General features: G+C 53.3%; 6 protein-coding genes across 6 annotated transcripts; 4 read left to right on the top strand and 2 right to left on the bottom strand.

The window, feature by feature from the left end:
* Positions 1–4,530: 4,530 nt before the first annotated feature.
* On the top strand, positions 4,531–6,123 carry MYCGRDRAFT_94197 (uncharacterized protein; the record flags this gene model as incomplete). The annotated part of the gene is made up of 1 exon (XM_003851627.1): positions 4,531–6,123. One exon carries the CDS (start codon positions 4,531–4,533, stop codon positions 6,121–6,123), a length of 1,593 nt encoding a protein of 530 aa, XP_003851675.1.
* A 3,686-nt stretch (positions 6,124–9,809) lies between these two features.
* MYCGRDRAFT_94196 (uncharacterized protein) lies at positions 9,810–14,978 on the bottom strand (the record flags this gene model as incomplete). The annotated part of the gene is made up of 1 exon (XM_003851626.1): positions 9,810–14,978. One exon carries the CDS (start codon positions 14,976–14,978, stop codon positions 9,810–9,812), a length of 5,169 nt encoding a protein of 1,722 aa, XP_003851674.1.
* Positions 14,979–15,195: 217 nt separating this feature from the next.
* On the top strand, positions 15,196–17,048 carry MYCGRDRAFT_73598 (uncharacterized protein; the record flags this gene model as incomplete). Its single annotated transcript, XM_003851628.1, has 2 exons — positions 15,196–16,778; positions 16,842–17,048. The coding sequence occupies 2 exons, from the start codon at positions 15,201–15,203 to the stop codon at positions 17,046–17,048; spliced, it is 1,785 nt and encodes a 594-aa protein (XP_003851676.1).
* A 1,560-nt stretch (positions 17,049–18,608) lies between these two features.
* MYCGRDRAFT_94194 (uncharacterized protein) lies at positions 18,609–19,390 on the top strand (the record flags this gene model as incomplete). The annotated part of the gene is made up of 3 exons (XM_003851629.1): positions 18,609–18,649; positions 18,705–19,008; positions 19,070–19,390. 3 exons carry the CDS (start codon positions 18,609–18,611, stop codon positions 19,388–19,390), a joined length of 666 nt encoding a protein of 221 aa, XP_003851677.1.
* Positions 19,391–19,980: 590 nt separating this feature from the next.
* On the top strand, positions 19,981–20,759 carry MYCGRDRAFT_60448 (uncharacterized protein; the record flags this gene model as incomplete). The annotated part of the gene is made up of 3 exons (XM_003851630.1): positions 19,981–20,109; positions 20,168–20,468; positions 20,533–20,759. The coding sequence occupies 3 exons, from the start codon at positions 20,075–20,077 to the stop codon at positions 20,632–20,634; spliced, it is 438 nt and encodes a 145-aa protein (XP_003851678.1).
* A 605-nt stretch (positions 20,760–21,364) lies between these two features.
* On the bottom strand, positions 21,365–23,488 carry MYCGRDRAFT_94193 (uncharacterized protein; the record flags this gene model as incomplete). Its single annotated transcript, XM_003851625.1, has 1 exon — positions 21,365–23,488. One exon carries the CDS (start codon positions 23,486–23,488, stop codon positions 21,365–21,367), a length of 2,124 nt encoding a protein of 707 aa, XP_003851673.1.
* Positions 23,489–25,524: the final 2,036 nt, after the last annotated feature.

Genomic DNA, 25,524 nt, shown 5'->3' with positions numbered 1-25,524 from the left:
TCGCGATCGCTGTTCTTGTTGCAGGGTAGCAGGCACTGAAGATCCTCAGAACAGAGCTGATGGCCGTGCCAATCACTACTCAGTAGCTGCTCGTGCTGCTGCGTGTGCTCTGCGAGAGGCTAGCACGACGTAGACTTAGGTCGAAGCGACGGCTGGCATGACGGAGCGGGATCATTGCAGGTCCGTGTGCAACAAAGCAGGAAGACGTAGATTCAATAGAACATATTTACCACCTCGTTTTCCAGCTCCTTGGCAGTCAATGTGGACCTGTAACTTCCGGTCCAGCGACGGTGTGAACTCACCTTATCCACGCTTAACCTCGTGTAGTAATCCGGAGCGGTGATCTGGTGTGGCCTCACACCAGCTTAGTGTAAGCCTTCACCAAGGTCGTTAGCGCCGTAAAAGGAATGGTAGATGTTGTTGCCGCTAATGCCGGAAGGTTGTATGTATTCGTGTCGTTTACGCGTACGGTTAGCGTTCTCGTATACCCTTACCCTTACCCTTACTAACACTATGTCGCAATATAGTTAGTTCGGCTCGTATATCTAGCACGGTAATATGTCGTCGTAGCAGCGGACAACACTACTACTCGTACACACCGGCGACGTACTTATTAGTAACACCTTCGGCTCTAGCCCTTTAGAGCGGCGTTAGCACTAGCAACAGTAGTACGCCTTCGAGCAGTAGCGCGCCTACGAGTAATAGCATTAATAGCATACATATAGATATTGCTACGAGTAGCTACGGCCGAGCTACTATAAATACTATTAGGTCTAGTAAGTAGCATTGCGCTATAAGGAGCGTAATAGCTTCGTAACACTAGTAGGCCCTACAATCGACCTTACCGGCTCTACTCCTTACGCTAGTTAGATACTACCGCGCGGAGATTCTAGTCCATTGCTACAGCCGCAATACTAGCTTACTTACCGGCTAGTCGTAGAGCTAGTCGTAAAGCTAGTCGTAGCCGGAAGCTCTATAAAGCCGGTAATTATATCGGACGATTCCTAGACGACGTTAACGCCGCCGTCGTTAAAGTAGAAGAAGTAGAAGGTAGAGGTGTTAGACGCGACTAATCCGGACGAGGAAGACGATAGTAATAGCTTATAGGCTAAGCTCCTAAAGATTAGTCCGCTCGGCGGTAAGAGCATAGTGTAGACACGTATTAATTATACCCTCGACCGGCAGATTATAGTATAGTAGACGATATTTAACTTCTAAGATACCGCTATTAAGGAGCTATCGCTTACTACGTTCTTTAAGTAGGTCGAAACGGCTATTTCGAAGTAGACGGATCCCCCTTATAAGATAAGAACTCTATAGCGGACGGTGCTTAGTAACGCTACTCGCAAGGGCTAGGTTAAGGAGTATAAGGAGCTTATAAAGAATAAGGTTATTAGCACCGGTAGGCCGGAGTCTTAGGCCTATTAATTCTGTAGCTAGTAGCTCGAGCTTATAAGGACGCGGAAGATATACTAGGATCGGAAGGCGAAGACTTAGTAGTAGCGAGATAAGGAAGATAAGCGTAAGGAGGATTACCGCACGCGTAGATTAAAGAGGGCTCGCGATCGAGACGATTCGGGGGGTAAGGACGAGGCCGGCGAGGCTAAGGAGGAGTCTATTAAGGTCGATAGGGTTCTGTTAATACCTGATTTCCGGAAGAAGGGTAAGCGTAAGTCGAAGAAGAAGGCTAAGGAAGAAGAGCGTCGTATCCGTGCTACTAGTACCGCCGCTCTCGACAGCCTAAACGAGTAGATAGCCGAGGATCGCAAGGCTAATACTAAGGCACAAGGCAAGCTTATAGCGGTGTTAGAGAAACTAGTAGACACGCCGGCGAATAATCCGAATGTCGCGGTAATAATAAGGGAGGTTAGCGCGTTAAAGGAGTCGATAAAGGGGGTTAACGAGCTAAAGGAATTAATAAAGGAGTTTCTAAAGAAGTAAGGAATTAGAAGTGCGGTCGCGTAATTAATAAGCAATATTAGTCGAGTATTAGTAGAGATTTGGACGTTAAGGTAGTTTTTTAGTAATTGCGAGGAGGAGTTCGGAAATCTAGCGTTTAAAAACACCTTTGCTAAAATTTATAGTATAGCTACTAAAAACAGCGCTAAGAACTTAAACTTTGGACTTACCGACTCCTCTACGCAACTCGAAAGTAACTAAACATAAAAAAGTGCAACATTTCGTTCTCTACCTGTCCTTTTAACCCCTAAACGTACTAAAATTCGAATATTCCTTTCTACCGCGGATAACCTCCTTTTTTAGTACAACAACGACGACACTACTACCCCTTCTACCGCCGCCCCTTCGATCTACCGCCCTTACCGCCCTTAGTCCTATCGATATGCACCGAGGTAATCTTTAAGAGACGGCGGTGCGCATATAAACGTAGCCTAACATACGCTCTTAGCTCCTTCCTTATATCTTATGCATTAGATACAGTTCTGCAACAACATTAATACTAAGCGGTAGGCCGAGCACGGCTAACACTCGCTTCTAATATTAGAGCCCTTATTTATATAGCCGAACAGCTTATTGTTTACGCTAAAAGCGTGCTCTACGTAGATCCGAGCCTATAAGTGTAGGAAGTTCGCGGCTTACTAATTCCGACTTAGATATATATAGCTACTAGCGACAGCCTACTATAGCGGAATAATAGTGTAGCAATTGCGGTATGTACTATTACTATATATATATAACTCGCCCTCCGGCCGGCCCTCGAACAACCCCCTTAGCCTCGTTTCTACGCCGGAATCTACGAACATCTAGAAGTCGTTCTTAGGCCCTAAGAACGGCTAAGAGGCATACACAATTAGGCTATCCGGTGCTACTATTACTTAGAACTTCTCGCTATAGTCTTTATAATAACCGGAATACACCTCCTTCTGCCGCTAGTAATTACTCGGCCTTACGAAGTCGAAGAACGTGCTATCGATAAAGGCCTAAACACCCTTAAACCCTATGTTCCTACAATACCGTTTATATCTCTTTAACGTATTAATGTCGCGTAGCGGTAGCTACTACTCTAGCATCTTACCGAATGTCTCTAATAGTAGCTCTACGGTGCCGTTAAAGACTTAAGATATCTAGGCGTATAAACGACCGAACGAGAGGCTAATATAACGTCTAGGATATGTAAGCCTCTACAATACGAGATATAGAGCCTATACTAGCTCGGCGACGTAACTATAGATGCTATAACTAACGAAGCGTAGTCGTTTATAGCTAAGGAGCAATAGTGCTAGTCTGCGCAGTTATAGCTTCGTAAGCCGCGTCTTAATCTCTACGTTGTCGTCGTAGATATTATCTATTAACTATAGGAAATAGCTATATTTATATGTCTTCCTTTGCTATTAAACTAGCACACTACGCTACGCCCTTGCTAACGCTAGCTACTCTTCCTTAACCGCTCTTATTATAGCTATAGTAGCTAGCAACATCCTCCTTCTACGAGCCCTTACGCGAGCCCTCTACGTCTATAATACTACTACTATCGCAATAGCTAGTTAACGACGTCTATCTATAGATCTAGCGAACAACGAATATACGAATTCACGACTCTACGAGCAGCAACACGAGCAGCAACACGAGCAGCAACACGAGCAGCAACATAAGGAAGACGCGACGAATATACGCTACTACCGGCAACACTACATTAAGTAAGCGTGAAATAACTGCCGAGGCAGTGAACAAGGTTGAGAGCCGGCACCCCCTTGAGCATAAACTCCACCTCGTGAACGCACGAGCCATGAACATGGTGGTGGCGTTAAGGTGGTAAATCTGTTCTAATGGCACCAACTTTATAGCGATGAGTTCTTCACGGATGAACCGAGGATTGGCCGGCCACCTGTTGCGACTGAACAAGCTCCGAGTGAGGTGACTGCAGCCATTATTAGCAAGAACAGAAGGACGAGATCGCTTACGACTGCACTCATCTACCCGCAACTCAAGAAGAAGACTCTGTATAGCGATTCTGATCCGCATAAGATAGGACCTTCGCACCTTACGTATCGAATATCCAAGGGAGCAAGGGAGTGTTGCAAAGTATACACCACCAGTCGAAAGAAAGTGACAGCCGCATTCATTGGATGGTCGAGATATTTTCGGCAGGACTATAGGCCCATCGAGGTCGAATGCTGGACCGATCAAGACCAAGTCCACATTGTTCTCCTGCAACGAGGGTCAATTCGTTGTTTGTCCTCGCGCGTGGCGTTGTGAGCAGCAAAAGCGCACAGCCACAACTGCGCCCTACACGTAACCGCTATTGCCGGTCAACTTCGAGCGATCATGCCAAATACATACCTTGTGCTGTTTTTGCAACAACAACGTCGGGCGTCTTCGTGAGAAGATTTGATCTATTCCATCAGTCTTCGCATTGACTGGAATGGAATGGTCTGCGCAAGATAGCGGGCGCCGTCCATCGTGAATAGGTAGTTCTACGGCTGCCTCACGACCCCTCACGACCACAAGCTTGAAAACATCGCGCCTGCCTGCCAGAGATCCAGCAGACCACAGCATATTCCCACGCGCAACATGACTTACGAAATGGCCACAATCATCGAGGCGACCTCACTATCATCCGTAACGAGCATCGCCACCAATCCACCTCCGCATCCCAACGCTCCGTCCGACATTCCGAATCTGCCGCTCGTGCTCTACATTGCACGAGTACCTGGAAGCCGCGATGTATTCCTCACGCCGATGAAACCACGCGAAAAGGTCGTGTCCGCCGAGGATGTCCAGAGCTCGCTGTACTACATTCACATCAATTGCGAAGAGGATCTTCAATCAGCTTGTCAACTACCGACATCAGTCAATTCCGATGCCGACCAGATTCCATCCATATGCGAGAATGAGATCAAGAAAAAGCCGGTCCTTCCCACGAGGCTGAGGCCGACGCTCCCTCCCTATCCGCTGGACGATGGAACGATGCCGAGCTACCATTCACGACCGCCGAGTCCGCCACAGCGCAAACAGATCACTCGGAAGCCTGTCAATGCCACAAGCAGATCATATCACACTACGACCCAGTCACCAGAACTACCTGTTCTACGCCCTCGCCCACTTCCTTCACTACCACAAGAAGAACTACCATACGAAGCATCCCTCCACTCCAACAACGTCCGTCTCCTCCATCACACAGACAACTCCCAAGCGAACAACCCATACCTCCGCGAGTACCCTCCCTCCGATCCGCCCCTCGATGAGCTTCCCCTCCCTCCGCCAGGGTCTCTAACCCTCATCCGCCGCGACCCATCATCCAACGAACAATGGAACGTAGCCCTAATCCACGATCCACCGATCCACGAGATCAGCTCGGCCGCACTCCGTAATCCGACCGCGGCCGCGCGGACTAAACGAGGAGGTGCACCACTCTACCTCGACATCTCCAACCCAGGGTACGAAAAATTTCTCTTTGGCGAGGAAGATGAGCGGGCAGGATCTCGGATCAGTAGCTCTTCGACTTCCTCCTCCTCCAGTGATCCTCCGCCAGAAGGTGTATTCCGGCGAAGACTTTTCATGCCCGGGTCTCAGCTTAGTGAGCACAGCTATAGGCATTCTCGTCTCGGATCGAACGGTTCTGAGGACTCCATCCCACGACATCCCCCACATAGATCCTCCGCCGCGATCGACGACCGCCGCCACAAGGGCTATACCTTCACCAGTCCGTGGTCGGGACGTTGTGAATTCTCCACCGGTACGACTGGTAAAAGTCTCACATGCCGCCACACGCTCCCTTCACACCATCAACCCACCAGAGACCCGCTCTCGTCCTCCGAAGTCAGCGAGCTACGCTTCAACCTCCCAACCTCCAGCCGCACAGCAGAAGCAGTAAAGACCAAACGAGCGTCCTACTTCCACGGCGGTGTTCGAGCGCTCCCGCACTCCGGGGAGCGACACGACGAGAAGAACGACGGCTGGGACTCACCTCGGTCGAGCATGTTCACGTTGGGCGAGGACGGCAAGATGGATCTGACGCTCGGACAAGAGCGAGCAGGAGGAGGGTTTGGAGGCAAGCAGGCGAAATTGGGGAAATTGATCATTCAGCCGGCGGGGATGGAGATGTTGGATTTGTTGGTGGCGGCGAATATGGGGCTGTGGTGGAGGGCTTATGAGAGGTATTGATGGTGAGAGGGTATGAATATGGATGTAAACTTGATGAAGCAGTGTATTCTTGGGGCTTGGTTGTATAGAACTGGCCTGGTTATGGAAACTGCTACGGTCTCCATTCCAGCCCGAAGCAGCTCGAGCAATATCTTACCATATCATACCCACGTTGTGTGGCACATGCGTGACGTCGCTTATCTGGGGATGAGATCTGCTATGGCAGAGTAAGACAGGTGTCAGTCTGCGTGCGGCGTGGCTCCCAGCGATAAAGCTACTATTTGATGTCAGCAGCAGCGAGCCATGTATACATCGAAGCGCGGCATGCCTCCGTAGCTCCGTGGGACGACAGGAGCTTGTATTCTGCAATGTCGTCCAGCAACGAGACCGAAATGGCACGCTGCTGACACGAGTTGCACAGGCCCGACCCAACAGCCCGTCACCTCAAAGCAAGCACATCGGGCTCAGACCGCAAATACCCATGCGGTGCTCCTCACTTTCGCCGCTTCTCACCAGTGAAGGCAAACACAGACAGCGACGATCGCCATCGCCATCGCCGTCCTAAACCTGAAGGCCAGCCTGTATCATCCACCTGCCGACTAGACGTCACGACCGGCCACATCCAAGATTTCCTTCCCTCTACCGCGCCGCCCATCTCCCGATGACACCCACCATCAACAAGGACCAACCCTGCCCTCCACATTCATTCGGTACAGCCACGTCCCGAATTCGGTACGAGCGTCTCAATTATTCCGCGGCCAGCAGACCCCCGTCGGTGTGGTGTGACCCTGCGACGGAAGAAAACGTGCGAAAGCCGCGGGATCGGGCGGGGGCGGGGATTCGGTCGGTGTGAGTCTGGAACAAAGCACGAAAAGTCGGAAACATGCATGGGGCTGGAGTTGGAACTTGTTGTGGGCATGGAGACGGAAGGTCGCATGGGATTTCAAGGGCAGGGAAGTGATCGGGTCGTTTGCGATCAGTGGGAGATGGGGGCGATCGAAGACTTCCGACGTTGTCGTTACTGTCTTCGATGGGTGCGGATTATTCGAAAACAGGGCCGGCGGATGGTCGTCGAGGCAGCGGAGCGTCGATGTCTTGCCTCGTATTATCGTCAGGGTGTGAGTGCTGAGACCAAGTGTAGTATCAAATTTGAGACCTGCCATCGTCGCCGATGCCTTCCCGACGGTCGCTCACTGTCGCTGATTGCCACCTGCGCTGTGCAACACCCTCCTCGTCAGTCGTGTTTGCGTAGCAACGAGAATCCTGCATATATCCGTAAAAGCGGTAAGAGGCGGCTAATAAGGTACGTCCACCGAAATCCCACCAACCCGTCGTGCATCCATCGCGGCACCGCCAGACTGGTCGGGCGTGCCAACTCGCGTGGAGCTAGAACAGGATCGAAAGAACTCCGGCGAAGTCTGCACGAGATTAGGTTCACGGCCCCGTGGGGAAGTGTCACATCCATCTCCGACGGTTGAAATTCAGCCCTCTTCTGCTGGGTTTATCCTCCAACGTGTTTCAAAAAAGGAGCATATCATATCCGAGAAGATGAAAGGATGATCGCTGTGGAAGTCGGGGCGGAACACGGACGGCGACAGATGGGTCGACGTGTCATTTTGAAGAGGAATCGAGGGGAGGAGAAGTGATCAAGATTGACCACGACAAGACAAATCCAACGGCCCAAGGCACTCGGATCACCACTGAGTCTGGCAGAGTCGCCACCGCCATGCGTTCCATATATATCCAGAACTGGCAATCCAAGCAGCCCAGTCATCTCAGCAATCATCAATCCGAAGCGGTGAACGGTCGAGAACTGGAGCAAACGAGAAAGAAGAATGCGATGCGTGTTCAATTCTCCGTGGCGTTCCCAATCCATCGGGAGCGTCGTCACATCGGCAAATCTGGGGGCGGTCTGGGCTTTGATTTGACTCGTCGACTTCCCTCCTGTCGACGGGTGTTGATCCCATTCGCTGCCCCGACGGTTTGATGCACAGATGCACAAATGTGCCACGGCCCACGGCAGAGCAAGGGGATGGTCATCCCGGACGCCCCCCGCCCGGTGCCAGGAACGAGGGAACAGAAAATGCAACGGTTACCTTATTCGTGGCAGGGCTTGTGCTTGGGCTTGGGTATATGCCAGGGTCAGCGAGGAAGTATTTATTCGCAGTCGCGTTCCTCGGATTTTCTTGCATCCTTTCTTCAACCATCCTGACCAACTCTCAAGCTGACACGCACACTACCTGTTGTCCTGTCCATCGAATATATCAATCGACACTTCGATCACCAACGTGAACGACCGCATCAACGAACGACAACCAGACTACACCACTCAAGTCAGCAGCCTTCTCCACCACGGCTCCAACAACCAAGCTCAACTCCAACACCACCACCACGACAATCGCCAAAATGACCGACACAATGCCCCTCCCAACCCAACGCTCCTCCATCCCCCGCAACGCATCCTCCGAATCCTTCTCAGCCGAAGACCTCACCAAAGCGCTCAAAGCGTCGTCTAACAAACCCAAGAACCAAGCCCTCCTGCTCGCTCAGCAAACGACCGTCCCGCCTCCATCGCCAATGCACTCTCGCCCGGCATCGAGACGCTCTTCGTTCTACAACAGCACCAGCAGCAACAACAGCCGGAGATGATGGATGGATGGATCCTCAAGCTGGTCTTGATCGATCGGAGAGGAGTCGTTGATCAGACGACTGCGGCTATTTCGGCGTACCTCTTTTTGCTTTGCACCAATGATATCCCAGTCTCGGCATGGCTTCGAGACGTTTTTCCTTCTTTTGTTGCTGTTGGCATACAGCGATGCCTTCTCGGCGTTACACATTGTTTGTTTGGGACATTCGGCGTTGGGAGACTGGCTGGACATGGAATTGTTCTCTTCATGGGATGGGATGATCAATCGAAGGAGTTGTCCGCAAGGGTTGAGAGGAATCCATGGCTTTGTCTCTCGGAGTGTTTTGTACTTATCACCTCAAATCTCTAATGCATACGCCGGCGGCGCCGGTCTGCCCTGACTGTCGTCCTGACCGAACGAACATCTCTCTGCGACCAAACGCTTGTCTTGCTTTGCCATCTCTCTTCCATCACACATCTCCGATTCACGACAAGCCAAATTGCAACGACTCCATCCCAAACAATCACACACGTCAAGTCCAACCCCATGAAATCAGAAGCCCCAGACTCGTCCAAAAAAGTGAAACAAGAAGAGAAAAGCCTGGAACATCAACAAACGCTCTCGAAAACGGCCCCGACTCGCGAAACACTTGGATCCGTGACTTCCCCGTGGGGATCAAACGGTGTTTCTGATTGACATGAAACGGGTTTCGAAGAAGGTTCAGCCACCATCGTCGGGTTGCGGATGGCAGAGGACGGGAGGCAAGATCAGCCGCCTGGAGTGGTGGGAAGATCTGGTAGGGTTAGGGTTAAGTGAAGTTGAGCTGGATTTGATCGAAGCCCAGATTTGCAGATATACTTATGGCAAGCTCGTATGGAGAGACATTCAATGTGTCCGGGAGTGGTGTCAATAATGCTGGATGTTTAGCATTCTTCAGTACTTGCCGCAGTGCAGACTGTTCACGGTAGAGTGAGGCCACCTTCGAAATCAACGCACGTCTTGAGAAGCATTTTCGTTCCAACCGTTGTATGGTATACACGCTCATAAGTCTACATGGGGTGATCTATCAACCTCGCGCTTTTAGTCCTCCATCTCAACATCACCATCCTCATCCGCCGCCAAAATCATCTCCTCCTCTCCACCCTCCTTCTCCGCCGCATCAACCGGTAAGAAAACATCAATGCCACCCGTCCCAACCCCACCAATTCTCCCCGCCACAATCCTCGCACTGGGTCCCGCAAAATTATCCCCTTCACCCTCCAACACTGCGTCCCTCAAAAAATTCACCGTCGTCTCGAAACTCATCTTCATGAACGGACTCGGGTTACCTCTATACCCCATCCGACTGAAAGCCTGGTACACACCATCTCTAGTCATGTAGTCCGCAATGAGCATCAAATGTCTAGGATCGACAGAGATACCGTGACCGCCAAAGACACCCGCCAACTCTTTGACAATAGCATTGCGCGCGGCTTCGACACCGTAGTGCACCAAGATATCGTGGATTGAGTTCGTGTACAAGTGATGCGGGTGGATGATGTGTTGCAATTCCCACATGGCCGGGATGTTGACGCCCGAAGCGGCGAGGATGGCGTCGGAGTGAATGCCATCTTTCTTGGCTTCATTCATGGCTTCTTCGTCAATCATGCACATGGCGATGCCGGGTACAGATTGGATGAGGGAGGCGTGGAGGGCGGATTCGAGAAGGTGAAGCATGAGGATCTTTGCGGTTGCGGAGTCGTATTCCAGAGTGAAGGAGCAGGTGGCGCCCTTCTTGTCGTCGAAGGAGAAGGCGATGATGTCGTTCGTTTTGGCGTCGGATTTGATGCGGATCTCGCGGTCTTTGGCTGAGGATACGCGAGGCGAAGAGTCCTCGACATCAGGAGTTGACCGCGGTGAGCCTCCATAGGCTTCGTCTTCATCGGAAGACTCCTCCGGCTCTGGAGTTGCATCACGCTGCTTGAGAACCTGCTCGTCCTCATCTTCGTATGCTTCGTACCCAGCTTGCTGCTTGTTGCTCTTCATCTTGTCGCGCGTTGCATCATCATCGCCCTCGCTGTCAGAGTCGTCATCTCCACCCTCGCGATTCGCCTCCGGACGGTTGCTTTCCTGCTCGATGGCGCCGGCAGACTTTCCAATGTCAGGCATCGCGTCGTCCTTGGCAGTCTTTAACGTCTTCGCATCGCCGCGCTTCTTCAACTCCTTGCGCGTGGTGGCTTGCAAGCGAGGCAACAGGCGATGCTCGATGGTGTTCACCACATCGCTGATCGTAATGGCGTACTCCTTGGAATATTCCTCTGCTGGGAAGAAATCAAGCTTGATCTCATATCTCTTCGCCTCGGCATACGCAACACCCTTGCCAGTCGACTCGGTCACGCTGACTTTGTCGACAATCTCGCCCAAGCTCAACTTGCTGATGCCCTTGGCAAACTTCTTGGCGCCTTCCACATCGACATCATCGTTCAGGCGCAAGGTCATGGTGGGTGTAGCAAGATTCGTCGCGGCTGTCATGACAATCTCACGCAGACGAGGAATACCCAAGGTGACGTTCTTCGCAGCGTGACCAGCCAGATGGAAAGTGTTCAAAGTCATCTGCGTACTGGGCTCTCCGACAGACTGTCCGGCGACGACACCGACTGCTTCGCCAGTCTCAACAATGGATCTCAGGTAGCGCATCTCCAAAATGGCGTTGAAGTTCTTCTTGGAGACCGTGCGAGGCCCGTCAATCCCGTGCTTCTTGTCCTTGATGAGTCGTTCGGTATTGGTGTCGACCCAGCTTCTTGAGGTTGCAAGGAGCTTCTCGCTAATGCTTCCAGCATGTCGAGCGGGCGGATACACGGCCAGTGCAGGATCGCTAGCACCCAGATCTCCGGTCTTGCGATACTTCTTCTCCGCTGCCTTGTTGTGCTCCTTCGCTTCTTCACTGATCAAAGAAGCCATGTTGTCGTTCATCTCCAGGTTGTTGTACAGCGAAATGTAGTTCTCCGCGGCGAACTTGAAGTCTGACAGATACTTCGCCTTGCCAATGTCAAGACCGTCTTCGCCGTACAGGAACTGCACGATACTACCATCCTCAGTGTTCCGCACAGATGTATCGTATTCCACTTTCAGACCTTCCATTCCCTTGATGAGACAGCGCTGCAGATATCCTGAGCGGGAGGTCTTGACAGCAGTATCAATGAGACCTTCGCGACCGGCCATGGCGTGAAAGTAGTACTCTTGTGGACGAATGCCTGTCAGAAAGCGGTCGACAATGTACCCTCCAGCGCGGACGTTCGACTCGAAAGGCTTGAAGCATGGGAGTGTCTTTCCGCTGACCATGATAGGCACTCTGCGACCCTCCAGAACTTGTTGTCCGAGAGCACAGGAGATGAGATTGACATTGACCTTGGATCCTTTGGCACCTGATGTAGTCATGGTCTGCATCTGGTTCTTTGGAAAAGGCTTCGCAAGACCCGCAGGCATGCATTTCTCCGACACTCCAGAGCTGATCTTGCCAGTGGCGTTGTTGGTGACTTGATCAAGACCATGTTGCTTCGCATCGTCACGAAGAACGTCTTCCAGTCGTTGCTGCAGCTCGCGATCCTCGCCTGTCGGCTTCTGATCTGCTAGGCCCACGTACTTCGCCGAGACCTCCAGTCCGATCGATTGTGCGCCAGCCAATGCTTGACGACGGTCCTCTTCACCCTTTTGTGTGAAGATCAAATCTTCAACACCGCAAGAGAAGGCTCGCATGTGCAGGAGCTTGGTCAAGAGTCGTCCTAGGACACTGAGGAACTTACCGGCGACCGCATGCCCGTAGGCCTCGTAGATTGCATTGACCAGACCTCCGGAGGAAGGTCCAATTTGCTTCTTGTCGATTATACCTTGCAGCAACTCTCCGTCCTTGACCACTACGTCGCCTTCTTCCTCTCCTCCTGGACCCCACATTGTCTTCGCTGTTGTGCTCTTGCCATTCACGGTCAGACCAAGGCATCCCGGTGGCGTTAAATTTTTCAACACCGTGCTGATCACCTGCTTCCCAGTCCAGAGTGCCTTTGGCTTCATAATCGCTGGCGGCATTGTCTCGAGGCGATCATTTGCGCAGTGCCCGCTTTCAGGTCGAAGTGCAGCGTATAAAAGGTTCATGTAGTCTCCTCGTTCAAAGAACAATTCCCGACTCGTCAGCCAGACACACATTGAAATATGATCTTGGATCAAACCTCGAAGCGGGTTACCAGCAGTGGCGGAAAGGTACTGATGGTCAGTATCCGCGATCGAGAGAGCTTCTGCTCGAGCCAATTCGTTCTGTGGGAAATGCATATTCATCTCGTCTCCATCGAAGTCGGCGTTGTACGTGTTGCAGTTGGCGTAGTGCATTCGCAGTGTCTTCTCTCCGGGCAAGACTCTGGCGCGATGACACATCATAGAGGGTTTGTGAAGAGTGGGCTGGCGGTTCATGATGACAATGTCGCCGTTGTTCAGATGTCGATGGACCTTCTTTGGCCGCGTACCACGAGTGTTGCCGCTTCCTGCTGGAGCAAGCAATTGATTTGCCAACGCTGTCCGCTCTTCTGCATTCTTTCGATCCAGCTTCAACACGGATCCATTCTCATTCTCGATCGCCAAAGCACCGGGCCAGATGAATGCTCCGTTCCGCACAGCCTCCTGCATCTCCTCAATATTCCACTGCGTCACTGGCTCGGGGTATGTGAGCTTCACGGCGAAGACGGGCGGAACACCGATCTCGTTCGTTTCGATGTTGGGATCCGGCGAGATGACTGTTCGAGCAGCAAAGTTGACACGCTTGCCCATCATGTACTTTCGGAACATACCCTCTTTCTTCTCCAGCTTTTGCTTGACACCATCTGCGTTTCGTGCCCCTGCGCGACCTTGCAATGGTGAGAGATTTTTGTCGATGAGACTGTTGACGCTCTCTTGCAGGGTGAGCCATGTGGTTTCGAAGTCTGCGTAGGTACTCGGCCGGTATCGTGGTACTGCTGGAGCTTCTGTGCCGCTGAGCTCACGCTGGATCTCGGTCAACCGTTCGCAGGCATTCAGCACTGCCTTGTACAGAGAGTTCTCTTGTGCTTCGGCAATCTCATTGTCGCCAGTCTTTGCCTCAGGTCGGTACTTGTTCGGAGGAACGATCAACGCATTCAGGAAGAACATGTCGGCTGAGACACCGGAATGGCCTGGGCTGTCTCCTCCATAGACGAGGTTCAAGACTTCCGCGTCCTTCTCGAATAGCTGCACGAGCTGTGCGTGGACTCGACTTGGATTGAGATAGATCTCAGGCTGTGTCTTGCTCGCAGTGGACTCGTCCGCGATGCCGCCTGCGATCTCTGGCTCGCCCTCGGAGGAATCGTCCATGTCCACGTCATCGCCGTCTTCTTCCGAGCTATTACTCAGATCTGCGACTGCCTCATCCTCGTCTCTCTTCCGCTTGCGACTACTCTCCAGCCTCAGCTTTCGCCGCATCTCCACCACCGGATCCTTCGCCTTCATCCCAGCCTGAACCATGGCGATGTGCTCTTTCTCCAGCAGCGGTTTCCTGAAGATCTTGACGTATCGATCCTTTCGATGATTGTGATTGATGCCGTTGCAGTTTCCGCACTTCTTTCCGACAGTGATCGCAGCCATGAATTCTCGTATTATCTGTTTCCTTGCATTGTTCGTGGTCTCGGTCTTTTCGGTGGAAAGTGTGCCATTTCGCTTCGCATTCTTGATGGCGTCCTTGACATATCGCTCGAACCGTAATGCCACTGCCTTTGCGTCCGCATCTCCATCATCGTTCTCATCCTCATCAGATCCGGCCGGAGTGGCATCCTTCCCTTTGCCGATCTTTGACTGCACCTCGTCCAGCTGGTTCAACTCCTTCAACAAGCCGTATCGTACGAGTTGTAGCTTTGCAATGAACCGTGCGACCGCCACTCGTCTCATCTTGAGTCTACCGCAGTAGATGCACGCCGCCCGCAGCAGTCTCAGCACTTGATCCATGAATGTCGGGTGGTAGCATGGCACTGGCAGCTCAATGTGTCCAGCGTGTCCAGGACATTGCGGATTCTTCAATCCACATGTTGCGCACGCATTGTCGCCGAATTGTCCCAGCTCCGCGCTGTAGAGTCCGCCGGGTACTGGGTTCAAGAGGGTATCGAAGGTGGTGCTGTTGGTGATTTGTCGGGCAGAAAGAGCTCTGACATCCTCAGTGGTGAAGCATCCAAAGTTCACGCCTTGTAGCTGTGATGCCACAGCTTGTGAAGAATTCATGACGGCGGCGTCGCCAGATTGGGCTGTTGTCGTCCTTGTCGTGGAGTCGAGCAAAGAACTTTTGATCGAGAAGTTCAAAGGCGGAAAATCTTATCTCCCTTTGCCGAACTTTGGCGGAGTCAAGTCCGGCGGCTAGTTTCGCGCGCTTCAGCCTCTCGAAGTTCGCTCAAACTATTGCTCTCTTCCACTCACACCAACGACCGCTCCACACATGTGCCCACGATGAACGGCAAACGACCGCACGAGACGAATGGCGATGATGGCGATGCCAAGCGGCAGCGCGCTCTGGATGGCTCACCTTTGCCGGTCAAATCAGCGGATCATGAAATGTCAGAGCTTGACAGGAAGAAGGCGGCGACCCAGGCGAAGATTGCTGCCATGAAGCAAGCGTTAGCAGCGAAAAAGGCCGGTGCCGATGCTGCAGCGGCTCCTCCACCGCCGCCTCCACCCGCCAACGATGTCGATGCCCAGAAAGCTCGAGCCGCGCAGAAGATCCAGGAGCTCAAGGCGAAGCTTGCGGCGAAGAAGCTGGAGAATGGTGCTTCTCCTGTCAACGGATCATTTGCAAGCCCGCCACCTCCTCCTCAACAGTCCGAGCAGGCACTCCGAATCGCAGAAGCTCGTGCAAAGGCTGCAGAACTGGCAGGGAAGCGCGGTCCCAGCGCAGCGCCCACACCTCCTCCGAGACAGGACACCCGAGGAGCTAGAGGAGGGCTGGGTATCGGCCTGCATCCTTCACTGCTGGGCGATGCGGGTGCTGCAGATAAAGGCAAGGCGGGCCCGAAGTTCAGCACAGCAAAAGGAAATCAACAGCCAGACAAGCCCAAGGTCAACCCGTACCTGATCTGGGACGACGATGAGAAGACGGGTGAGAGCAATCCTGCATTTGAGCCGACTGGGAGGAAATATGCGGAACGAAAGAGCAAGCCCCTCGCATTCAGTGAGAAGGGAAAGTACATGGCTCAGGCGAACGCTTTGAGGCAGCAGGCGAAGCTGGAGGAGATGAAGCGTCGTATCGCAGCAGAAGCCAGGAAGACTGAGATTGAAGAGGCGTCGGACAAAGCATTTCTGGTTCCAGCGCCGCCGGAAATTGAGTGGTGGGACGAAGGTCTTCTTCCTGAGGGTCAGAACAGCTACGATAAGTGGGACGAGCCGTCTCGAAATCGCATCGACACGGATGATAGCATCATCACTGCTTTGATCCAACGCCCTGTCCTACTCCAAGCACCGCAGGACAAGCTACTTCCAGGGCCCAAGCCATTAATGCTTACACAGAAGGAGCAGAAGAAGCTACGTCGGCAGCGCCGCATGGCCGAGATGAAGGAAGAACAAGCCAAGATTCGTCTTGGTCTGGTGGAGCCGCCACCTCCGAAAGTCAAGAAGTCCAACATGATGCGAGTCCTAGGAGAGCAGGCTGTCAAGGATCCGACGGCAGTTGAAGCACGAGTGAACAGGGAGATCGCACAACGTGCCTACGACCACGAACGTACCAACGCTGAGCGAGCACTGAGCAAGACGGAGAAGGAGGAGAAATTGCAAAGACAGATTGCTGGAGACGAAGCGAAAGGTATCTACGTGGTCGTCTTCCGCGTAGACGACTTCTCCTCGGGCAAGCACCGATACCAAGTTGACGTCAACGCAAAGCAAGATGCCCTTACTGGCATGGTCATTCTCAACCCAAGCATGAACTTGGTGATTGTGGAAGGAGGCCAGCATTCTATCAAGCACTTCAAGAAGCTCATGCTCAACCGAGTCAAATGGGCGGAGAACACACCACCGGCGGGATCAGCAAGCACATTCGTCGGCACGACAGACGGCAGCATCTCAAATGTGGCCACCGGAGCGAGAGGAACTGGCAGCAAGGCGGCAGAGTGGTGTCAACCGCTGGACGAGCGTGGGAATCTGAAAGACTTGAGTGATAACCGATGTGTGTTGGTCTGGGAGGGACAAGCGCCGACTCGTGCGTTCAAGCGATGGGGAAGCCGAGCTTGCGAGACGGATGGTGAAGCGAAAGATGTTCTGAGCCGGACGAAGATGGAGAACATGTGGACGCTGGCGCGGAGCAAGTGAGGTTCATGTTCTTTGGGCAATTCAAGGCATGTGCTTCTTTGATCAAATTCGCTACGTATTGCACGTCCGTCGGTCCTTTTGTGCTTCTCACTTCACTTCAGCCCTTCAGACCACACCTCAACACCGATCACTTACTTCATATGCTCTGCCCTGCTTCGTCATATGCGATCCAACGATTGACTGTCACTTGAACGCAGTATCTCCATTAGCTCTCGGATCATCTTCGACCATTCTTCGCACTCACATCAACCTCGCCACAACCACACTTTCTCGACCATGGCGGCAGCGACAGATACTGGACAAGCTCCAAGTGTGGCACTGAGCCGGCACGTAGACGAACCTCCTTCTGCGCATTGTTCATCCAAGCTAACTTCGATGCAGCATGTACAATACTGGGGCCTGGTCTGACCTGACCATCGTCACCGCGACGAAGACGTTCGCAGTCCACAAGAGCGCGGTTTTTGCTTCCAATGCGACGTTCTTCGGCGCTGCCATCGCACGGGCCGGTGGGCAAATGATCATCCATATGGACGAAACTGAAGCAGTGGTGGATGCCATCCTGCGCCACTTCTACGAGTTACCAATCGAATGGCTTGAAAAGTCTCCCACAGGTCCTGTTCTGGCCGATGGTCTGCTCTCAAGGGGAACAGACTGTGCTCATTTGATCGTTGCTGCTGAAAAGGTACGTGGAGGACTCCAAGGAGTGCTATCAGAGAGGCAGCTGACCCGATAGCAGTTCGACATTGGGAAACTGGGTACATTGGCACTGAGGAGGTTCCAAATCTGCTTGCTGTCGAACAACCTCAAACCCAAGCAGGTGGTTGATCTGGGATGTCTCTGGATGAACCTCACCAAGGACAGGGGATCTGTCCTTTACAATCGAGGTTGTGAAATCGTCGCGGTTGCGACCCACCAAAAACTGGCCGGCATTGTCGTCGACGCTTTGGCGTGGAAAAAGCTCTACGCCAACGAGGCATACACGAGACTGGTCATGTCCAAGGCAGAGTTGATGGTTCGGGAAGCTACGAAGAAGCGACCTGCGCCCGATGAGGCCTAAGAACGCTGAGGCGTCGCGCCATCTGCGCTGCAACCGCTCAGCAAGACTGTTCCTTCAGGTGCGGAGTGTATGTGTGAGGGCATCGAGCGACACGTGGTCGCTGGCGCGGAGCAAGGGAAGCGGGTATGCAAGTTATTGCGGCTTTCACGAGTCGTATTGCACTCAGCCTCACACCTCTCTCCTCAGCTCTTTCGCGAATCAAATCTTGCTTCGTTCTACTTGCAGCACAAATGTATGGTTCTGCGTCAAACGTGGTAACACTCGTCTCGTCGCTTCATTGCGCTCTTGCGTCAGCAGGCTACTTCTGTCGTGAAAACCCGGAAGGACCGACACTTCCTTTTGCACCAGCACTTCAGTCCGCACCTTCACTTAACACGACATCAACGCGCGCGCTTCCTACAACACAACTTGTTCTGCTTTCACACAACACGACCTCTTCGGCTTTCACATTCGCGACTTCCGGAATCTGAGCAGAGCACTTCATCAGCACATCTCACAGCACCATGGCGCCAGCTGGAGGAACGTCGGCGTCGGCTTTGAAGCAGTACGACAAGAACACATCCAGAACCTCACCAGGCCTCTCACTGACCGAAATATAGCATGTTCGACACAGGAGAATGGTCCGACCTGGAGATCATCACCGCGAGCAAGACTTTCAAAGTCCACAAGAGTGTCGTCTGTCAATCTCCCTTTTTCCGCGCAGCCTGCACCGGCAGAGGAGTTCGAGAAGCCGCGTCCGGCAAGATCGATCTGGAGGAGAGTGAAGACGTGGTAAACGCCATACTCTGCCACCTGTACGAGCTGCCGATCGTATGGCTGAAGCAGCGATACGACTACAAGACGGCCGAGATGATCTTTCCACGTGGCCGAGACGCCATCGATCTCATCGTCGCCGCGGACAACGTATGTCTATGAGCCAATACGCGAGTCTCCACACATGGCTTCCCCACTGACAGCTTTGCAGTACGACATCTCAGGTCTAGCCAAGGAAGCCTACGACAAGTTCATCTCCTGCATCTTCTGCACCGATATCGCGCCGAAGCACCACATCGCGCTAGGAGAACTGTTCCTCGCTGAAGTCGACGCCGAGCCTTTCCGGACTGACGGCAGGCTCGCTATCGCCAAGTCAACGAACGAGATCATGAAATTGATCATCAAGGATCGCTCGCTGTGGAACAAGCTCTATGCTAACGAGGCATATGTCAAACTGTTGCTGGGATACACGCCGGGCGCAGAGCAGGCTCGAGCAGCGAAGCGGCCGCGGGTCACTGAGGATAGCGACTGAGGAGTTTGTGGCGCAGCGCCGTTCGTCAAGGCAGGATGGATGATTGGACAAAGTGTTTGCCGATGGATGTGCTTGTACAGCTACACATTGTGAGAGTTCGGCAGAAGAGCATCGGTATGAATGACACAACGTTCGAGCGATGGTAAAGGCACCAGACCGTAGCTTCTACAACGTGCAGTGTATTCCTCATCGATTGTTAGAGCGGAATTTCCGCATCTGAATGAAGAAGACCTGCCCGTTTGTAGCACGAATCTGGTCGGAGTTAGGGGTTTCCTGCAGATCCACTCCCGTCGGTCGAGAAGAGGAGCTTTGGGCGTCGTATATGGCTTCGAACGAGCCTACTTTGAACTTCTATGGACCAGACCAGGGCGATCGTCAATATTCGTTTTTGCATCAACGGTAGGCATACTCGAAGTATAGCCGAGGTCGCAATGCGTGAGACGGACTATATTGATGTATTCTCAATGGAGAATGTGACATTGTAGTGGAAGGAAGGAAGATGTCGTTGATTCGCGTTCGATGTCAAGCGGAGTTGCGTCCGTCCCCGTGAGCTCCTCCCCTCGGACCTCACCTTTCCATTGACCTGACCACCGCCATTGACCTTACCACGAAACCTTTGACTTCAAACTCGTCCACGAACGTATCCTCTCCACCGGCCACGGACCCTCTCCTTCCACCGCCAAAATGGTAATTTCCTTCATGCTCATCCAAAACCGCCAGTCCGTCCTCCCTTTCCCTCCCCTCCACCCCTCGGCCTAACCCCTCTCTCTCCTCTAGAGGCAAAACCCGCCTAGCAAAATGGTACTCTCCCTACACGGACGCCGACAAAATCAAGCTCAAAGGCGAAGTCCACCGCCTCGTCGCTCCCCGCGACCAAAAACACCAATCGAATTTCGTCGAGTTCCGGGGCTCCTCCAAGATCATCTACCGGCGATACGCGGGACTGTTCTTCTGCGCTTGTGTGGATGCGAACGATAATGCGTTGGCGTATTTGGAGGGGATACATTTCTTCGTCGAGGTGCTGGATCAGTTTTTTGGAAATGTTTGCGAGTTGGATTTGGTGTTTAATTTCTACAAGGTGAGTTGGAATGCTGGCGTGGGTGGGATGGGGATGTGGGCGCTGATGTTTGGTTGCTGCGCAGGTCTACGCCATTTTGGATGAGGTCTTCCTCGCGGGAGAGATCCAAGAGACGAGCAAACAGGTCGTGTTGACGAGGTTGGAGCATTTGGATAAGTTGGAGTAAGAGCATTGAGAGATCCTTGGAGAGAAGAGACGGAACACATACAATATCATCCGGTCATGAGACTTGTCAAGCAAGCGTGTTGACAGTGTTTCCAGACGCCGCGAGAGATGGTTGCCCTGATCGCTGGACCGAAGGGCTTGGACGGCTGAAGGGTCTGGATAACAGGAAGCGTGCAGGCGGCTGCGGCGTCTGAGACTCAAGTTGGGAGAGCGGAGCTGATGCAGGACATGGCAGATCTCTCGGCGCCAGGTTTGGCAAGAGGACATGCTGGGATACAAGTCACTTGTCTCGAGCGACACGGACGGACGATCACGCAGGAAGCTGCATGGTGACAGGACAAGAGGCATGCGGAACGTTGCCATCGACGGCGCAGCGACGAAGGCTTGGAAGCACTTGTTGCCGGAAATGCATTCAGGGAAGCATACCAAGTCAATAGGGAGACAGGGAGGAAGTGCACAACAGCTTGCAGATGGATAATGATACACATGAGCTGCTTCTAGTGCTACAAGTCTCTCTCTGTTCGCGAGGCGTATCGATGCGTTGCAGGGAGGTCCGCAGAGGAAGACGGTTATGCATCATCTGGACCACCTCCTCTCCCTGCGCGGAAGTCGCAAGGGCGAGAAACAGCAATATTCAAAACGAATCCTGAACCACAACTTCCCACTTCTCCAATTCTTCACGGTCTCCACCTTCAACACCCCATCCACAATCACCACCTTCAACACCTCACTCACTCCTCATCATCATCATCCACCAACTCCACAACCTCCACCACCCCCTTGGGCACCACCCCCTCCACCAAACTCCTCTCCTCCACCTCCTCCGCGCCCTCCTTCCCCAACGCCTGAAACACCACAAACTTATCCCCAAAGTAATCCAACTCCCTCATCTGATCCTTGAACCCTACACCCTCCACGCCCCCAACCAACAACGCCAAATCATCCGGATCACTCATCGTCGTCGTCTGGAAGTAATTCCACACGGTCTCCACCGTCGTGTACTTGTTACCCTTGAACCAGACAAAGTCTTTCTCCGAGAAGTGGGGTTTGTAGAGGTTCTTCTTGGGCAGGAGGACGGCGATCCAGTACCGGCGGGTCCAGGCGAAGGACTCGTAGGAGGGGAGACGGGGGATGAGGTGCAAAGCGGCGTTGTGGAATTTGGAGTGGAAGGCTAAGTGGCGGGAGAGGTCGCGGCGGGTGTCGGGGCGGGGGCGAGGGGGTCTGGACGTGGGAGTGGTGGTGTTTGTTTGAGGTGGTGGACTGGACGAGGTGGAAATGCGGGTTTGGTGAGGTCCTGGACGGGATTTGATGCGTGAGGAAGGACCGCCGGAGAAGGCGGACGAGGCTTGTTCTTCTGCGGTGGAGGAGGCGCTGCTGTCGGTGACGTGGGCTTTGGACTTTTTGACCTTTGGGGTGTTTTTGAAGGCTTTGGAAAAGAGGCTGTCCGCATGCTTGGTACCGCCATCGTCGAGCATTTCGAGGGATTGGCTGGGTTCGTCGTCGTCGTCGGAAAGGAGGTCGATGATGGTGGTTTGTGGACCGGCTTGCTGGCGCTGGTCTTGAGAGCCAACGTTGGAATCACGAACTTGTGAGTCTCCTGCGGTGACTTGGGAGGCGGTCTGTTCTTTGTCGTCTTCCTCATCCAAAGTCTCGAAATCGGATGGCTCATCCTCCTTCTCGTCCGCTTCTCCGCCGCTGCCGTTGTCAGATCCGACGTCCGCATTGGCAGGGTTTCTGCCTTCTCCGGTCTGCTCGCCATCTTCATCCGCTTCATCTTTTGGCTCAGCATCCTGCGAGTCCTGCCCAGCAGCACTTCCTTCCTGGCCACCTTCGTACTTGTCATGATTGCCGCCCATTCGCTCTCGATTCTCGCTGGGGTAATTCTTCTGGGGCTTGCTCTCCGCAGTGTTCCTGAAGGCACCCATCCGTGCTGCCTTGAAGATACCAGATTCTTCGCCAATCTTCACTGCCATAGCGGTCATGGGCGTGACCATGAAATCAGCCCACGTCAAAGTTGGCTCGTCAGGATCCGTTGCCTCGGAGTCTACATCAGAGTCTCTTCGATGGTCACCTTCCGCGCTATCCTCCTCGCTGTCCTCATCGTCTTCGTCCGAGCCCGCAGCTTCTTCGTCAGAAGCCAACTCACTTCCCGAGGGCGAGATCTCCTCCTCAGCATCAACGAACACTTCCTCCTCTCCATCAGATCCCATCATATCAGATCGGGCAAGACTCGGAGATCGCACCGCAACTTGAGTCCGAACAGGAGGCTGACCACGCCCGCCGTCATCAGCTCCCGCCATCAGTTCCTGGTCGTACTCGCCCATCCTGTCCACTCCCCAGATCTCCTTGCGCGAGATGACGGGGAAGAGTCTGCGTTGCATCACGCCTTGAATGTCGCTCCCAGCAGCAGTGGTGCCTTGCGTGTGATGCTGGTCGGTGTTCTGAGCTTGAGCAAGATCTTGAGCATCGGCAGTATGGATGTCTTCGTCGCTGTGTAGAAAGTCGTCGAAATTGAGGGTAGGCGATGGAACAGCGAGCATGGGATGTGGTGCGGAGTATGGATTTGGGGTGGCGGCTTGAAGCTCGTTCTGGAACTGATTCTGTGCGCGGACATGCTGACTGAGAGTACCATTGTTGTCGATGTGGGAGCCGGCCATGTTAATATCGGAGTCGTTGCGGTCGATATCCAGGCTGCGGTTAAAGATCGGAGAGCTGAAGTCGGAGTTTTGGAGGAGAGGATTCTTCCAAGGACTGGCTGATGTTCTTGGTGCGCGGCGTTTGGATGGCGGTGTGTCGAGTGCTGAAGGTGATGGTGAACCTTCGCGTTTGCGAGTGGGGCAAGGCGCGGTCGCCATGGTCGAAGCAGGTTGAAGCTGCTATAATTGTTGATTGTGGTATGGAAGCTATTCAATGTCGATGTTGACGTCGAAGGGATGTGGTGGTGTATCGATGGAAGAGGATGGAAATGTGCGGTAGAATGTTGGTGGTGGTGAATCTCGTGATGCGGCAGCAGATGCCAATGCCTGTGATGCTCATGAGCGTGCTGAAGGGAGGCGAGCATGTGACAATTGCAGCTTGAACTTCTGAGCGAGGTGAAGTGGTCCGCTGAAGCCTGCAACGGAGAGAAGTCCGCAGAAGGAGAACACGATGGCATTGATGTGGCAGAGCAGAGCAAACAAACATTCTGCCGCGGACAATGTTCGTCTTCCGTGCCGCAAGAGTAAGAGACAATAAGGATCAATCTCTCTCGTAAGCGCAGCAGTGCAAGTTCGAGCCCAATGAAGCCATGTTCCGCGTTGGACCAGATCGAGTGAATGGCATATGCCAAAGAGTGAAGCACAGCTCCAAAGCTGTCAGGTGAGCAAAGTCCCGAATAATTCACCTTTTCGTGCTCGAGCTCTTCATATCCTTTGAGCTCCAACTCTTCCTCTCTCTTCCTCTTCCATCTTCCTTGCAACATCCACTTTGCTCCTCGCACAATCCTCCAACACCAAGCAACACAACCAAGCAATCCCAGCCTACCCACAACAACACATTCAACATGTCCGACACCGCTACTCCAAAGAAGAGCGCAACTGGCTGGACCGAAGCCGAGAAGGTACATTCAATCACCCAACCTCTCCACTTCCTTCAACTACTAACACCTTGCCCTCCTCCCAGCTCGGCATCCTCTTCCAGGTCATCGAAAAGGCCGGCCCCATCCCATGGGGAGAGCTCACCCTGCCCGAAGGCCGCACCCAAAAGGCCTGCCAGGTGATGGTGGACAAGGAGAAGAAGAAGGTCCGCGACGCCAAAGCCGCCGCCGGCGAAGCCACACCATCCGGCGCGACTCCCGCTTCCACCACCACTCCCGCCGGCAAGGGCAAGGTACGTCCTTCTCCTTCTTCTCTCTCTTCACGTGCGACGGCGCTGGAGACGGGCGGCTTCAGCTTGACCGCGGCGATCTCTCAGTTGGCTGACCAGGTCATTGTGACGGAGCAGAAGCGCAGCGCCAAGGCTGCTGGTGAGGGTGGAGATGAGGACGATGAGGAGAAGGAGACTCCGGCTAAGAAGGCCAAGGCTCCGCGCAAGAAGAAGACTCCGGTCAAGGTCAAGGCTGAGGCTGATGAGGGTGAGGAGGAGACCAAGGTCGAGGAGGGTGACGAGGGCGGTGCTAAGGTGAAGGGCGAGGAGGACGACGATATGGTGGGTGTTTGAGAGTGAGGAAGAAGGATACACACTGGCATTTTCGCCTTCGTGCGATGACTTGATGGCGTCTTGATCTTCTCTTGCGATGCGGGAAAGCTCTTGAACTGGCACAGGGGGACTGGCGATCCGGGTGCGCATGAGATATCATACAACTCAGCGCTCCCTCCATCTTTCGTAGCCGGGCGCGTCGCGAACATCATTCCATCTCTGGAGCGTCCACATCCACACACCTTGCTCACACCCACAATTATTCCCGCGGGCGTTGCGGATGGCGGTCTTACGTCTGTACTGTTGTCAATAGCGAGCGCTTTGTTGCGTTTGAGCGGATTACCCCTTGAAGCGGGGAAACAATCCTTGCCTTTGGAACGCTGCGGAATCGCAGAACCATGGAAGCCCAGCTATCGGTAAATGCTTTCGGATCAATGCCCTTGCTTTCGGAACGCTGCGGCATCGTAGAACCAAGCCCAGCTATCGGATCGGTAAATGCTTTCGGATTAATGCTGGCGTACCGGAAGCTGCGGAATCGCAGAATCAGCTATCGGTAGATGCTTTCGGATCAATCCTTGGCTTTGGAACGCTGCGGAATGGCAGAAGCCCAGCTATCGGTAATAGGGATGGTTCTGTAGGGAATGTTTCCTACGTAGCCTACGTAGGCTACGAATAGGCTACGTAGGGAACGACGGTTTCCTACGCTAAGGCCCGT

Source organism: Zymoseptoria tritici, chromosome 6 (assembly GCF_000219625.1).
Source record: "Zymoseptoria tritici IPO323 chromosome 6, whole genome shotgun sequence".
NCBI lineage: Eukaryota > Fungi > Ascomycota > Dothideomycetes > Mycosphaerellales > Mycosphaerellaceae > Zymoseptoria > Zymoseptoria tritici.
The sequence above is the reverse complement of the archived record's forward strand: the minus strand, read 5'-3'. Positions and strand labels throughout refer to the sequence as shown.